The 15726-nt window shown below is 42.5% G+C and overlaps 1 protein-coding gene across 1 annotated transcript in view; it reads left to right on the forward strand.

Moving 5' to 3' along the window:
* Morc1 (MORC family CW-type zinc finger 1) overlaps nucleotides 1-15726 on the forward strand; it is a 175766-nt gene that overhangs the window by 120297 nt on the left and 39743 nt on the right. The window contains exons 18-20 of the mRNA XM_060370992.1: nucleotides 5682-5750; nucleotides 9959-10204; nucleotides 15426-15530. Coding sequence (XP_060226975.1) covers nucleotides 5682-5750; nucleotides 9959-10204; nucleotides 15426-15530 — 420 coding nt within the window. The remainder of the gene's footprint in view (nucleotides 1-5681; nucleotides 5751-9958; nucleotides 10205-15425; nucleotides 15531-15726) is intronic.

Consider the following 15726-nt stretch of genomic DNA (forward strand, 5'->3'; position numbering starts at 1 on the left):
GAAAAGGAAGCAGCAAATGGTGGTGAGAATTTTGCCAGTTTGGAGTACAAGTAAATGTCTCTGAGGGGCAAACTAAGACCTTATGAGAAGAGAAGGATATTAGAAATACAAAAAATTCTTTTTAATTATTATTATTATTATTTTTTACTACAAAAACATCCCTTCAAATTTAAATACACTCTCAGAGACCCCACCGTTTCAAGAGGGAAATTTTTTCAAATGTTTAGTAGTAATCACTCACAAATTAAACTCCAAGGTGCATTCTTTTCTTCCAGATCTCAAGTTAAGTAAACTGAGTCAGAAGTTGCTGCAGAAACATGAAAGCATTTTTCTCTACAGTTCCACACACAACACACACACATAAAGGTGGGGGGAATGGGGGGAGAGGGGAGAGATAAACTGAGAGAGGAGGGGGAGGGAGAGAGGGAAGGGAGGGAGAGAGAGAGAGAAATCGTTCTGTTCTCTAAGGCTTGGAGTCTGAGGTGACTGGGTGTCATCTGTCTGAGGGAACATTACATTTGTGGAAATATAGATTTATGTATGTACACTGGGTCCACAGAACAAACGTTTCTGCCGCTGGAGCCTCGGAATCCTCATTTCAGGTTGTGTCCAGCATAAATGCCCATCCCTTTCTTTCTACCTTGGGGCTTCCTCGGTTTTCTACTTCCACAGATAACCCCCAAGGCATCTTTTGCTGATCCCATTGTGGTTCACAAGACTCTGAACTTGTTAGAAAAATGCAGTCATCTTGCCTGAAGAGGTTATGAGTACCATTAAAAAAAATAAATACATGTATTTGTAATATTTCTATCATAATTATTCTTTTTATAAATCTGAAAGGATGATGGGGATAAAATGGTCCTGTCATTAGGTAACGGAGACAGAATTGTAAGTGGATTAGATGTGCCAGCAAAGTTCAGTTTTATAAAAGTGCAATCAGAGATGGAAAAATGTGTTCTTCAAATTAAAACTGAATATATGTGATTTTAAAAAGATACTTAAAAATAATAGAGCAACCTGCAAACTGATGCTGAAAGCCTGTGTTGGTTAGTGGAAAATGCTATTTCAAATTAGAACCAACGGGCAAGCCTCAGTCAGTTCATTTAGAGTGCACAGAAGATTTTAGTGGACCAATTATTTATATCTGTTTTTGTAGAGGGTGCTTTAGAAAGAAAGCTGATCGCTTCTCAGCCTTTTGGCTAAGATCAAGTGTAGAAAGAAAGCTGATATAACCTGCTCTGTCTTAATTTTTTAGCACATTTCCTCCTCTCTTATTTTTGCTTTAGCTTTATCCATTTAGTTCTGTTGCATTGGGTTTTACAAGAAAAATTCTGGATGGGGGTCAGGTAAGTTGAGAAGTGGTCAGTGGAGTGTAAAGAGATAAAACAAATGTATATAAAACTGGTAAACATGGGATTACACCTACATGATCACACAGGACTATGGTAAATCTGTGGCTGAGAGAGATTCAGCAGTGTTTCTGAACTATTGAAAGATAGCCAGTGAAACTGAAGAACCTTAACATACATGAGAGGTATGGGGTCTGACTGATGGAGAAGTCCCGGAGGGAGAAAGGAGAAGGTGAGGCCTAGGGTGAAGCTTTAGGTCAGAGTGGGAGGAGCCATGTTTTCCCAGGGCACAAAGAGAGCAGTTAAGGGCCTTCACATACACTGATAAGCTGAATGTTGTCTTCTCTGAAGAGGAATCGGGACCACCCAAAAACAGTGAAGTTCAGGTGCTCAGAAGAATGGCCTTGTGTGACTAGGACCAGGACAAAATGCCATTGAAGTATGGAATTGACAGTGTTAGAGGCTTGAAATTTTTGAGCTTTTGAACTGTTCTGCTCCCCATTTTCAGTTGAGAGAATAAAACCTCACTTGGATAGGAGAAATTAATATATTCAGAGTTAATAGTGATCATAAGGAGAATTGTAAATGTCCTGAGGACCGTCAGGAGGGCTGGGGCAGAGTGCAGCCCAGGGCCAGATTTTTTTCTCAGTAGAATTAGGAAAGGAAGAAAAATCAAGAAGAGTAAGAGAGAGGAGAGGTGGAGTGAAGTAAATAGAAGCTTTAATTGATAGCCATAGTGTCACAGATACCTCTGACACAATTAAAGCTATAAATTTTAAGGTAGAGTAAATAAAATTTATAGGTGGATAATTTTTATTGCATATTGTTTAATGTGATAGTATGTCAATATTAACTTTTTAAAATACATTTTAACTTTTTTACATTAATTACATTTTATTCGCTTTGTATCCCAGCTGTAGCCCCCTCACTCAATTCCCTCCCAATCTCAACGTCCATCCCTCATCTCCTCCCATGCCCCTCTCCAAGTCCACTGCTAGGGGAGGTCCTCCTCTCCTTCTATAGCCTATCAGGTTATCAGGTCTCATCAAGACTGGCTGCAATGCAGGTGGATAATTTTTAAGGAATAAAAATACTTGTGCAAAAATCTCAAGTTAAGCCATCCCTGGAATTAGAAAGTAACCCATCCCATGAGAGGGAACTCACCTCTGACACTGTCTGGAGGGTCAGAACCCAGAAGCTGTATAGCCCACGTGAGTAGGAGGAAGGCAAGTACGGATTCTCAAGGCTGTATCATGCATCTTTACTGAAAGACAGGAATTAATAGCCATCAGTCAACTGTGTTCAAGTCTGCTGAGTGCAGAACTGAGGGAGAAAGGTGTTCACCACAGTGGCTTTTTTACTTCCTCCCCCTTCTGTCTCTCTACCTTCATTCTATTTCTTGAAGCAAGTACAGTATCATCTATTGGCTTTTTGATGACTTCAAAATGTTCTGGTTAAGCATAATTATTAACACCTTTTTTACTCAAAGTGTGATGGGAAATTCTGCTGTGCTTTTCTGTGTCTCCTGTCCTTTTGTAGAAACAGCTCTGAAGTTAAAACAAAGGCTGAAGTTATGGGACTTAATAAAATGTCCATTTATTCACAATTTTTGTTTAGTGATGTAGTTAGTAATTCAGGTCTGATTCCATTACAATAAAACTGTACAGCAAAGAATAATTATCTTTAAGTTGTTATTTAAAATGTTGTAAACTCAAATAACATAATTGAGTCATATGTTATAGCTAGGTTAGGCTCAGTCTGCTTTGCTCTATCAAGAATCAGTCTCTTTACAAGTCTTCCTGTACAACATCAGATGCTCTTATGCTACCCAGACACCACTGCAAGAACATCCTTGCGGCAGGACTGAAGGATTATGGGTAAGGACTATGCTCTTGAGGGTTGCCAATACTTATTAGAAATGAATGTACATGACACCATGAAAGCGCTTGCAAGGTGTGATAGCATCCAGCATGGAGTATAGAATCTGTCAAGCCATGAATGTAGGGTAGACCCTTGCAGTGTTTCAACTGTGGAAAGATAGGCAACACATTCTAGGAACATCTGTTTATCCTATATCAGCAACCCTCTACTGAGCTCTGGAACACCCTAAGCATTGTTCTCCATGCCCCATATAGGGGAAACGAATTTGAAGTTTATCCTATTGCAGTGTGTCATTGACATGTAACTGTATGGCATTACGATAAAACCAGATGGATAGGTAGCATCATGGGAGACTTTGGGTGTGAATGTCGCTATAAATGCACATCATTTCCACTCTTTTCTGAAAGTCCTTTAAGAACACGGCACACAGAGGACAAAGATGTAAACTCCATTAAGCTAAGAGACATCTACCAAAGATATTTCTCAGGGTTGCTTAGGGGAGTCAAGATGAAACAGGAGGTTCAAAGGAAAAAGGAGAAAGCAGTTGAAGAGACCCCAGCAAGAGCAGGTCAGAAGAATCAGCACACAGGCACCTGCAGAGAAGAGCACAAGTAGACACGGGAAAGAGACAGCTATTGTTTGTAATGGGGGAGGGCTTCTGAGACCCTCCTGGACAAAGGCCGGTTCGTGGAAGCAGAATACATGGGATGCTCGTGAAAGAGCTTAAGAAGCCATGACTGAGCAGAGCAGCAGTTTGTGGAGGTGTGAGAGGAGTGGCTTTGTTTGTGAAGAACTTGCTGGAATCTTACCTTCTATTCTACTTGTCCCGTGGAGACACTCTGGCCGAGAGCAATCTTGGAAAACCTAACTCAAAACAGTATTTTTAAAGAATCAACTAATATACCTGTTTTTATTTTGTAGCTGTAAAACAAAACCTATTAAAAAGTTAAAAATCCGTTATCTGAAATGTGTGAGCTGAAAAGCAGCATGGTTCTTCCCTAGGGACCTGGATGGGTGCTTTGGGACAGAAACTTGAAGGATGAATGGGATTTCACAAAGAGATGAGGCTGCACAGGACCATCCAGGCCAAAGACATGGGTTGTCCAGAGATACAGGGAGGAACATTGACTGCATGAAGGCAAGAGGGTGGCAGAGAGATGGGAAGTGGCCAAGATGGGGGGAGGGGCATTAGAAAACAGCTCATGAGCCGCACAGGGGTAGTGAGTTTGCACTCAATCTGAATTTGGAAGTCTGTGTGCCAAGCCAAGCACCTGAGGCTCAGCAATGGTACCCCCTTCCAGGGTAGTGCTTCTCCGCCCTGACTGCATATCAGAACCACTTGCAGAACACTAGAAGATGTGCTGCCGGTCCCCACCCCCAGTAACTGGATTAGAATTCCATGTGGAAGGATGTGCCATAATTTTCAGAGGCTTATCTGAGGATTTGGATAATACGTATGCAAATTTGATTGTCATGCTCTCTTCTCAATTTTATTTTTAAATTTAGTTTTATTCAGTATATATTTGATATATGAGCTGTATGAATGCCATGTTATGGTTGCCAGAGGACAACTCTGTGGAATCAGTTGTCTCCTTCAACCCTTACATAGGCTGTGGGATCTAATTTACATAGATCGATCGCTGGAAGGTATGCGGAGTGGAGAGGGTTTGTGAGCCTGGAATGTCCAGAGCCACTAATGTGGGTGTCTGGGCTGATGATCCACCAGTCGAGAGATCCCACGAGAAAGTGCTGTGTAAATAACCAGTTCAGACTTAGAAGGCTTGTCTTGAACATACCTGCAGGTGTAAGGCATTGCCAAATCCATGTGAATTCCAGGATAGTGAGCTCCAGGCCAGTCAGGCCTACGTAGCAGAACCCTGTCTTAGAACAGAACAGCCGCAGCAACAAAAACAGTAGCTGAGAGCAAGAACAAGAGCATGAGGATGGAAGGAGTCCCCTTTTCAGAGAGAACATCAGCTCTCCTTTCTAGTCTGCCTGGAGATACAGGAAGCTCCTGGGTGCAGGGCATAACAAACATCTCAGTAATGAGAGGCATAGTGAAGGGCAGTTAATGCTCACTAGTTCATCGAAGCTCAGCCCAGTGCTCCCAGCAAGAAAGAATTGGATGCCTCAGGTCAGCATGCCCCTGAGCTCAGCAGGCACAGAGCTGGGGGTCTCCAGATAGGAGAGGCAAGGGACTATGGGACGCAGAGGCTGGACCCACACAGGGCTTGATCAAATTGCTTGTAAGCTATTCAATCTGTAGTGCTTACTAAAACAGCAGATGCTCTTATGCTACCCAGACACCACTGCAAGAACATCCTTGCGGCAGGACTGAAGGATTATGGGTAAGGACTGTGATCTTGACACTTCAGGAAAAATTTCTGTAATTTGCCAACCGAAAGGTATTGTTTTGGTTATTAAATTTGCTTTAATATTTTCTTCCCATAGACGTCTCACCTCATAGCCGTGGGTAGTAACCCGGAGTCCAAGTCCACCTGCCTTTCATCAGCACCCAAGGTGAGTGATTAAAGCAGGATTCAGGATCTAGAGAGATGGCTCAGCTCTTAGGAGCGCTGGCTGCTCTCGGGAGGGGGGGTTGTTGTCTGACACCATCTTCTGGCCTCTGTGGGTACTGCATGCTGGTGGTGCGTAACATGCAGGCAAGACATACCTATACAGAACATATTTTTAAAGTCTCAGAAAACCTTAAATAAATACATAAACCAGTATCCAGCCATTGTGTTATGTTTCTCACATAAGCTTCATGGATCACCAAATGTTACTGTAGATGGTGACCTCACAGAATGAAGCGCTAATAGATTTTAGCTGACAATTGTTTTCTCACTAGAGTGACATATGTTTAACAGCAAAATACTTGGGAGATAAATAATATTGAAATAACCCATTAGCTTACTGGTTGGAATGATGACAATTCTTTTCTTTTGTTTTTATTTATTCTTCTCTCATAGAATATATTCTTCCCAGCTCCCCCCACTACTGACCCTCTCCCCCCCAGGTCTACCCACTCCCATATCCCCCCAGGAAAAGAGCAGACCTCCCAGGGACTGCACAACAAGATACAGTAAGACCAGGTATAAACCATCACATCAAGTCTGGTGAGGCAACTTGGTAGGAGAAAAGGGTCCTAAGAGTAGGCAAAAAGAGTCAGAGACACCCCCACTCCCACTGTCAGGGGTCCACCCAAAACACCAAGCAACAATCATAAGATACATGCAGAGGACCTAGTGCAGACCCTTGCAGGCTCCATGGCTGCCTCTTTAGTCTCTGTGAGCCCTCAGGAGCCCTGTGAGCTGATTTTGTGGGCTGTGCTCTCCTGGTGTTTTTGACCCTCTGGCTCCCACAGTTTCTCAGCCATCTCTTTGATGGATTGCCCAAGCTCCAGGGGAGGGTCCAGGTGGAAACCTGCAACCTGGGCTCTCACTGTCCAGTGCTTGGGTCTTTGCATCTAGTCCCATCAGATGTCAGAGGCTGCCTGTCTGGTGATGACTGGATGAGGCACTGATCTATGAGGATAGAAGAATATCATTAGGAATCATTTCATTAAATTCTTTTTTCTTCTTCTTCTTTTCTTTCTTTTTTTAATTTTTTTATTTTTTTATTTTTATTTTTTGGCCAGTTGTATTTGTGTTTGGTTCCACCCTAGGTCTTTGAACTATCCAGACTCTGGTTCCTGGTGATCCATGGGCCCCCTCTTGAGGTGTGGGCCTCAAATTAGACTAGTCATTGGTTGGCCACTCCCACCACTGTTGCCCCAGCACATCCTGAAGGCAAGACAGATTGTTGAAGGTTTTTATGGCTGAGTTGTTCCAGTGACCCGCCACTGGAAGCCTTGCCTGGTTATAGAATATGGCTGATCCGGGCTCTGTATCTTCCTTACTAGAACTATATTTTTCCAATAGTTTCTTTGAGGAAGTTATTGATGGTTTAGTCTTTGGAGATATATTCCCCCAGAAATATCCTGTATACAGAATCCTTGCATATGGATGTGTGTGTACATGCATGTCTGTGTGGTATACGTGTGTGTGCAGGTATGCTTGCACGAGTGTGTACATATGTGTAGAGACCAGAGGACAACTCGTAATGCCATCATCCACCTTTTTTTCTCGTTTGTTTGTTTGTTTTTTGTGGAACAGTTGCTCACCTGGCCTTGAACCTGCTGACTAGCCAGGCAGACTCATCAGCAAGATGAAGGGATCCCCTGGTTTCTACCTCCCTAAGGCTGGGTTACAAGAGTGTGTCACTGTACCCAGCTTTTTAAAGTGGGTTCATGTTCTCATGCTTGCATGACAAGCACTTTTTTTGTTTTTTTTTTAAGTTTGGTAAATGTCATGTAATGTTATATTTCTCAATTTTCCACCATCTAAGATTTAAAATTTAGGATCCTACTTAGTAACTCATACCTGTGATATCAACATTAGGAATCTAGAGGTGGGAGAATTGCCCTAAGTTCAAGGCTAGCTTACTCTTCCAGCTTGCAGCCTGCCGGGCGGTACGTGGTGAGGTTTTGTGCGTGCCCTGTCCTCACATACACACTACAATAACATAAAATCAAATGTAGAGAACCTTTGAATCATTTCAGCCAGCGTCTGTAAAATGGAATGGTTGTGAGGCCTCAGAGTTTCACAGGGAGGGAACCCCAGTTTCCGTTATTCTTATTTCGGGTGTGTGTACGTGCACATGTTTTTTTGAGTGTCCTGTGTATGTGCATGTGCACATGGTCATACATAGGGTCAGAAGTTGACATCATAGGTCTTCCTCAACCACTCTCTATCTTATTATCTGAGTCAGGGCCTCACAGGAAGCTTGGAGTTTACCAACTGTCTCTGCTCAGCAAGCCTGAGGATCCGCCTGTCCTCTCCTCCTGAGGGGTTACAAGTGTGCAGCACTACAGCCCGCTTTTTTTTGTGGGTGCTGGAGCTCCAAACTAAGGTCTTCCTGTATGCCTTCTCCCCAGACTTTAACTGCTCATATGTCGTAATAGACAAAGACATATTTTAAATTTTGAAATTTCTCCATATATCTTTAAATATTGAAGCATTTTCTTCCAGAGTGTCCCGTTAGTTTGCATTGCCGTTATTTGCATTTTTCTGTGTTCTATATAGGAATCAAAAGCTTGTGAATCCAGTAGTAAGTCGGAATGCACATGAGCTCATAACCATACCCCCTCCTTTCATAGAAAGTTACCTAACTCACCACATAGCTGCATTGCAGAATCAGGCGTAGGAGCAATATGTTCCATTTGTATTTAGTTTGATTCTTTTGGATATCAACCCATTAATCACCTGCAGGAAACTTAGGAATGCTGAAACATCACCAACATTCTAACCCAACGTCTCCTAATTCTTTTTGGCTTCTAGCATACAGAACAGACTCTAGCTAACAGGTGCACATACTCTCTCTCTTAGCACACTCTTCGCACACACATCCTTCACAGGTTAAAATGGTAGCCAGCAGGGGCAGCATGCAGGATGTGAGGTGTGGGATTGGCCTAGGAATGGGACCTGGCCTCTCCTCACACGCAGCAGAGAACGAAAGGCAAGTGCATCTCTGCTGGGAGAAAGTGAGGCTGTATTGTGTGTTCTCAAAGTCAGAACTCAACCCTGCAGCAATTTCCGAGCCCACCTTCGAGTCAGCTATTACTGAGGCGCACATTCACTAAAACAGATGGCCACAACTTTTGATTTGTGAACTTTTTATTAGCAGCAGTAAGAAGTGTGACTGATAATCCAGAACCTCACAACTGGTACGAGTGCAGAGAACACTCGCCTATGGTCTGTGGAGTGTTCGGCCCTCAGCTGACGTCTGTACTACCCTCTGCACCTCCAGACTCAGAGCACATCACAGAGAAGGGGTACAAAGACTGTAAGAGTTGGAGACCAGGGAGATCTGTGAGTCAGCGTCTTGTGGACAGGGCAAGGCCATCACACTCGTGAACTCACCGGTGCTGTCACTACATGTGTAATACCTGCCCAAGATCAAGTCACTGTATTCCGACACGGATCAGGGAGGGGCAGAGGAGCCCCACCTCATGCTGAGGCACAGGGCTTCAGAGGGGTGGCTGTGTTCCAGTGGGTGGTGCCACGCCCACGTGAAGCATCAGTTGGACTCTGTGGATTTAAGGAAAAACAAAGAAACAAACAAACAAAAACAAGACATGAAATTGGAAAGGGGATGGGTGTGCCTTAGTTGCCTTTGTACTGCTGTGACAAAGCCCCATGACCAAGGCAACTTGGAAAAGAAAGCATTTAATTTGGGGGTTCATGGTTCCAGAGGATAGGGTAGAGTCCATGACCTTCATTATGGGGATTATTGCAACAGGCAGGAGGCATGGCACTGGAATAGCAGCTGAAAACTACTATGGAGGGAGGGAGGAACAGAGGGAGGGAGAAAGTAGGGAGGGAAGGAGAGGGGAAGAGAGAGCACACATGTATGAGACTGTAAGAAAGCATGTTAACTGTTGGTGTGGGCTTTTGAAACCTGCAATATATGAGCTTATGGTGGTCATTTTCATTCAAACCACCGTACCATATGTTTTGGGAAGATCTGGGAGAAATTGGAGGACATTAATAGAGGATGAATATGATCAAACTATATTATATTTTATAAAAATTGTAATGTTGTATCATGAGAGAAAATGGCAGTTCATCATAAATTATCTAACTATAACTCACAAAATTATGTCTTATTTTTTTTTTTTAATTAAGGAAAAGTCCAAACTTGGGAAAACCAGGCCTGCAGTGGGTGACCCAGCTCAGGGTACCCCTTCCTCTCTGGAGCTTTCGTCCAGCCAAAGAGGCCAGAAGAGAAGCACAGAGGCCGAAGACTCTGATGTGGAGTTTGTCTGCGTGACCAAGATGCTGAAGAGGTCTACAAAGAAGAAAGTGAGGCACCAGCCGCCGAGTCATGCGCCAGCTCTGTTGGAAAACTTCAAGCACGTGCATGCATCACAGGCAGGTTTTTTCCCCCCCTTTTCTTTCCTTTCTTTTCTCTTATTCACAAAATGCATAATAATTTCTTTGTTCTGGAAATAGCATCTGGTAAAGGTTTTGCTTCACTTTCACATTTTTAGCTCACTCTAATTATGGGATGTACATTGCAACCTGTGTTTGCTGGATAGGGTCCCAATTTCTATTTTTTCCCCCCTGGGTTTTCTATTTTGGAAGAAAATTAGATTGCTAATACCAGCACAATGTGCAAAGCTCAGCCGTGTGATGGTGCTCCAAAGAAGGCCTGGATGGGAAAAGATCTCACGTTTGTATTTAACCTTTACTTTGTAGCATTCATGCTTTTTCACCCAATAGTAAAAGTTGGGAGAGGAGGGTTGGCATCAAATATAAGTATGCTACTTAAGTGTAGAGACTGATGTTTTTGTTTTTTGAGTTTTGTTATTATTTGGTAATTTTGAGCATGTGTATAATATATTTGAGACATTTACACCCTTGCTACCTGCTTCAGCCCCCTTCTACGCCTGTGCAACTCCTTCTTCTTCCCCAAATCTTCAGACTACTAAATACATCACGCCAGAATTTTCAGTTATCCAAGTATGCGTTTCTTTTAAAGAATCAGAACACACACACACACACACACACACACACACACACACACACACACGGCCGTACATCGCTATCATTGATTCCTTCCTGCTGTAAGGAGTTTATGTACTAATTCGGTTACCAGCAGTGCTGGTGATGAGGATGCGATGCCTGTGGTCGAGTGACATTCATCGTGCACCGTATTTAGTGCTCAGAGACCCTCTCTGACTGGAGTCTTTTTAATTTCTTCTGTAAGCCTTATTATTGTTCACTAATGTTCCTGGTTCATCAGATCTGGCTTATTATTCCTCTTGATTGTTTCTTCTGAGAAAATTCGCCCTCAAAGGGTAGATAAGGGCCACCAAGGAAAACAGTCCCAGGATTTACCCTTGGCTCTGAAGCAGCATGAGGAAACTCTTTTGAAGACCAAGTATCTGCTAACTCTTGTCCCACATGGTGTGGTGGGAGAAAAGATACTTGAGGGGTGGATCTTTGAACAGGAATTATTTTGAACAACTACTTCATAGAGGCTTCCCCGGCCCCGCTCCCACCCATCACACACGTTCCTTTGAGGGATCATTGACGAACAGTAGGTGCACGTACCTTTAACACCTGTGGGAAAAAGCCTTAACCCTGAACAGCGTTTTCTCATTGTATTTTGGGACCATTTGTGTTCTCAAAATAGTTGAAACCTATTTCCTTTGAAATTTTGTCCTTGGCCTCTTTTTGAGATTGTGTGAGCTCCGCCAAGCCATTCACCATCCACAGAATCTCAAGTTTGGGTTAGTTACCTGCCACATACCTGCCACATACCTGCCACATACCTGCATGTGTTTAGCAGGAATTTATTTAGCCCTTGCTGTTTCTATGCACTGCATGTTTATAAAATAAAAATCTTACAGTCATATCTCTTTTATTCTGGATTTTGAGAAAATCTCTTTAGCTGTGCAGTTTCAAGATTGGGGATTTGTTGTTTTGTGTGTGTGTGTGTGTATGTATGTATAGAAGTTACATGCTTTAAAAACACAATAGAATAAACCAAAAATGTAGCATGTGCCCATGTGTTAAAACCACATATTTTAGATGTTAAATATAGACATTAACTTAGTATACTACTATATGTATGTGTGTATATACATACCTGCATATATAAACATATACATGTATGTAAAGCTAACATGAAATGAATGTATTTACCTACTGTTTGTACATACACAAACACTTTTGTAGTTTTACATGGTATATATACATATGTGTGTGTGTGTGTTTTTATTTTCTGTATAATCTTATTTTGGATCTTTCAGCATATGTACCCATGTGGCTCCTCCCTCGTCAAGCTTACTATACAACAGTTTAACACTATCACAGACAAACATAAACTGCAACTGTGGAGGCTGCCTAAGATTTTCCCCCATTGTTTTGAGAGCGTTTTACTATGTTTCCCAGGCTTCTCCCCCTCCTCAGCCGCCAAAGTAGCTGGAACTAGATTTAGGTGCCGCTCTGCCTGGAATGTTGTTTGTAGCATTTTAAAGATTTACTTTTATTTCTATTCATGTATGTGTAGATGTACACCATACCTGAGTATACCACAGAGACTAGAAGGGGATGTCAGATGTTCTGGAACTGGTGTTATGGACACTTGTGAGCTACTGGATATGGGTGCTGGAAACCAGACTCTGGTCCTGGACATGAGCAGTAAGAGTGCCTAACTGTGTGGCCCTCTGTGCAGCTCCTGTTATGGCAGCTGTCTGTGACACAAGAGCACAAGTACTTCAACTCAGGAATTTATAACTAAGAATAGGACAGAGATGTCTTTCCAGGGGAAAATGCCCCTGCATTTTTAAGATTATATTCAATTAAATTGATAACTATAGGGGCAGAACGTTTGACACACAGATCAGTACAGAGGATTTTATAGGGACAAAGAGTGGTAACACAGAAGGATGGAAAGGAGCAGGAATCGTAACCATATTAGGTCCTGGCAGCCTTGAGGAGGGGGTTGAATTATCCTAAAAGCACCGAGGATCCACTAGAGTTTTTTGTTTTGTTTTGTTTTACATGGAATAGTTGTGTGGCCAGATTTTCCTTCAGAAATGGTTAGTCTGGCATGGTATAGAGGGAAAGTTAGTACAGAGTTGGTTAGAGAGGTCTCAGGTTGTGTATTCTCTTTGGCCACGTAAAGATGATTCATGGGTTTGGGGCACTTCCTTATCAAGAGATTAAAAACCCATTGACCCATAGACAGAGGCAGGGCTCGTCTATAGAGTGTTTTGCTTATGTATGCCTGTCACATGTCACATAGCATCTGATTAATTCCACTGCTCAGTCTGACTTCTTCTGGGAAGATGTGAGGTCCTTCTGCCAAATGAAAGCAACGCCGTTAGATAGCTCCCTGCACTGGTTCCTGGAGGCACACTCTGCCATGAAGGAGGGATGCACAGTACTGAGGCTTCGTTTGTGCTGTTTCTTCTTTATGTAAGGAAAGCAGTATTCCATCAGGTGGTTGCTTACATTGTGTACCAATATCAATACCAACATGCAATGGGCAGAAGTCCCTCTCTGCGATTGATAACTGGAACATGAGTTCTGCTCAACAGTTACACTTAACTGGAGTCAGGGGTTCAAGTCAGGCTATTTCCAGGCTGCTCCAGAGGAGAAATAATTGGAATGATGGTAGTGGAGATGGTCATGATATATTAGGGGTACCAAATGAACAGAGAGAAAGGTCAAGAATGGCAGCTGAGTTTTGAGCTCTTTAACCTGGCTTTACAGTGATGACATCCATTGAAATTGAGGGTTCTAGAGAGCAAGTGGCCTGTGAAGTTGAATTATGAATTCAAAATGTGAGATTTCCAAGGAGAGGAGTTGGTCTTTGCATATGTGACCCTAGATTTAGATGTGAGCTCTACACAAGACACATGAGCTTATGAAGTGCTGACACATTTAGGCACAAGTAAGGGTGATGGGTAGGGTGAGAGGAAAGCAGACAGTTAAGGCTAGGAAGGTAAGTGAACAGGACTAGCAAGTCACTAGGAATGTATTTTATCATTAAAGCCAATTGGGGAATAAGGAGATTCAAAAAGAGCTGGGCAAGAGGGGCTAAAGTAGGTCTGAGAAATGCTTGTTGATTTATCCAAGTGTAGCGGCAGTAGGAATAATAAAAGGAAGACTGCTGCTGCTGCTGCTGCACGTGGAATGCAGACAACAGAAGCCAGCTTGGGACTAATTCGCAGGTGGAGACACAGGAAATGGTGGCAGGATGTACGCCCCTATGTCAGCTCTCGAAAACTAAGTTATTTTCATTTTGGAAGACATCATATTTATGGAGATCAAAGAGTGAGGCAGATAGAGAGCATTTAATTTTTATAAGTATTTAAAATAAAGGTAATTATTCTTTTTGTAACATTATTATGTGTTGTTAGTTGATCATTACATGTAATTATTTGAGTGACTTATTTCAGGCATGGTGTATACTCAGTAATAAGGGGATATTAGCTGTATAATATAGGACAGCCATCTGCAGACCTAAAGAAGCTAAACACTAAGGAGGACCCTAGGGAAGATGCTTAAGTCTCATTCAGAGTGACAAACAAGATAGACACCAGACGGTGGAAGAGAGGAAACAGAATAGGAGTCTACTATAGAGGGTCCTCTGAAAGGATTCACCCAACAGGGGATCAAGGCAGATCCTGAGATTCATGGCCAAACTTTGGGTAGAGTGCAGGGAGTCTTATGGAGGAAGAGAGGGATGGTATTAGAGAGACATGGAGGGGACAGAGGCCCCACAAGGAGACCAACAAAAGATCTGAGCCCAGGGGCTCCTGCAGAGACTGATGCACCAAGAGAGGATCGTGCATGGAGATTCCTAGACCCCCTGCTCAGATGTGGCTGGTTGGCAGCTCAGTCTCCATGTGGATCTCTGAGTGAGGGGATCAATGGCTGCCTCTGTCATGAACTCAGTTGACTGCTCTCTGATCACTCGCCCCTGATGATGCAGCCTTGCCAGGCCACGGAGGAAGAGAATCCAAGTAGTCCTGATGAGACTTAACAAGCTATGGGCAGATGGCAATAGTGGAGAACTTCCCCTTTCAGTGGACTAGGTGAAGGGGATGAGGGGAAGAGGGAGGGAGGGTGGTATTGGGAGAGTTGAGGGAGGAGACTTCAATTGAGATATACAATGAATAAATTGTGAAGAAAAAAAAAATTAAATATCAAAAAAGTGAGGCAGATAGAGATCATTTAATTTTTATAAGTATTTAAAATAAAGGTAATTATTCTTTTTTTAACATTGTTATGTGTTGTTGATATTTACATGTACATATTTGAGTGATATATTTCTTGTTGCCTTTTTTAATGTGTATATGTATGTGTGTGTATTGAGAGAGAGAGAGAGAGAGAGAGAGAGAGAGAGATTGTCCTTGGTTTGTGGTCTTTCTGTCTCAGCCTTCTAAGATTGTAGGTTACCACAACCAGCCAAAGATCAGAAGTTGAATTTCCTTAATTATTGAGCAGTTAATAGAGTCTCTATGAAGTAGAGACTTAAAAATATTTCAAGTCTCTTGAAATAGAGACTTGAAAGTGGCTTAATGTATACCATTGATTGGTTCTCATCCCTCGTTAATTTTTGTCATTATTTTAGGCATCTTCGTGGGAAGTAGAAAGGAGGCAGAGTGAAAATCTTGTACAGAAATGCGAGGCATCCACTGATGTTGAAACTGGCAGCAAAGATCCAGATGTAATCCTGGTAAGATAAACTTCACTGTTGAACGACACCTTAAGACAGTTTCACATTCATAAAAAGAAAAGGGTCTGTTAGATCTGGGTAAGTAAAACATGTATTTCAGTCACTTGGACTATATGGAGGATGAATGAGCATGTCACAGAGACATTAATTGTTACTTGTGGCTGCCCTAACCAGTGGACATGAAATTAAACTATAG

Source organism: Meriones unguiculatus, chromosome 17, assembly GCF_030254825.1.
Source record: "Meriones unguiculatus strain TT.TT164.6M chromosome 17, Bangor_MerUng_6.1, whole genome shotgun sequence".
Taxonomy (NCBI): domain Eukaryota; kingdom Metazoa; phylum Chordata; class Mammalia; order Rodentia; family Muridae; genus Meriones; species Meriones unguiculatus.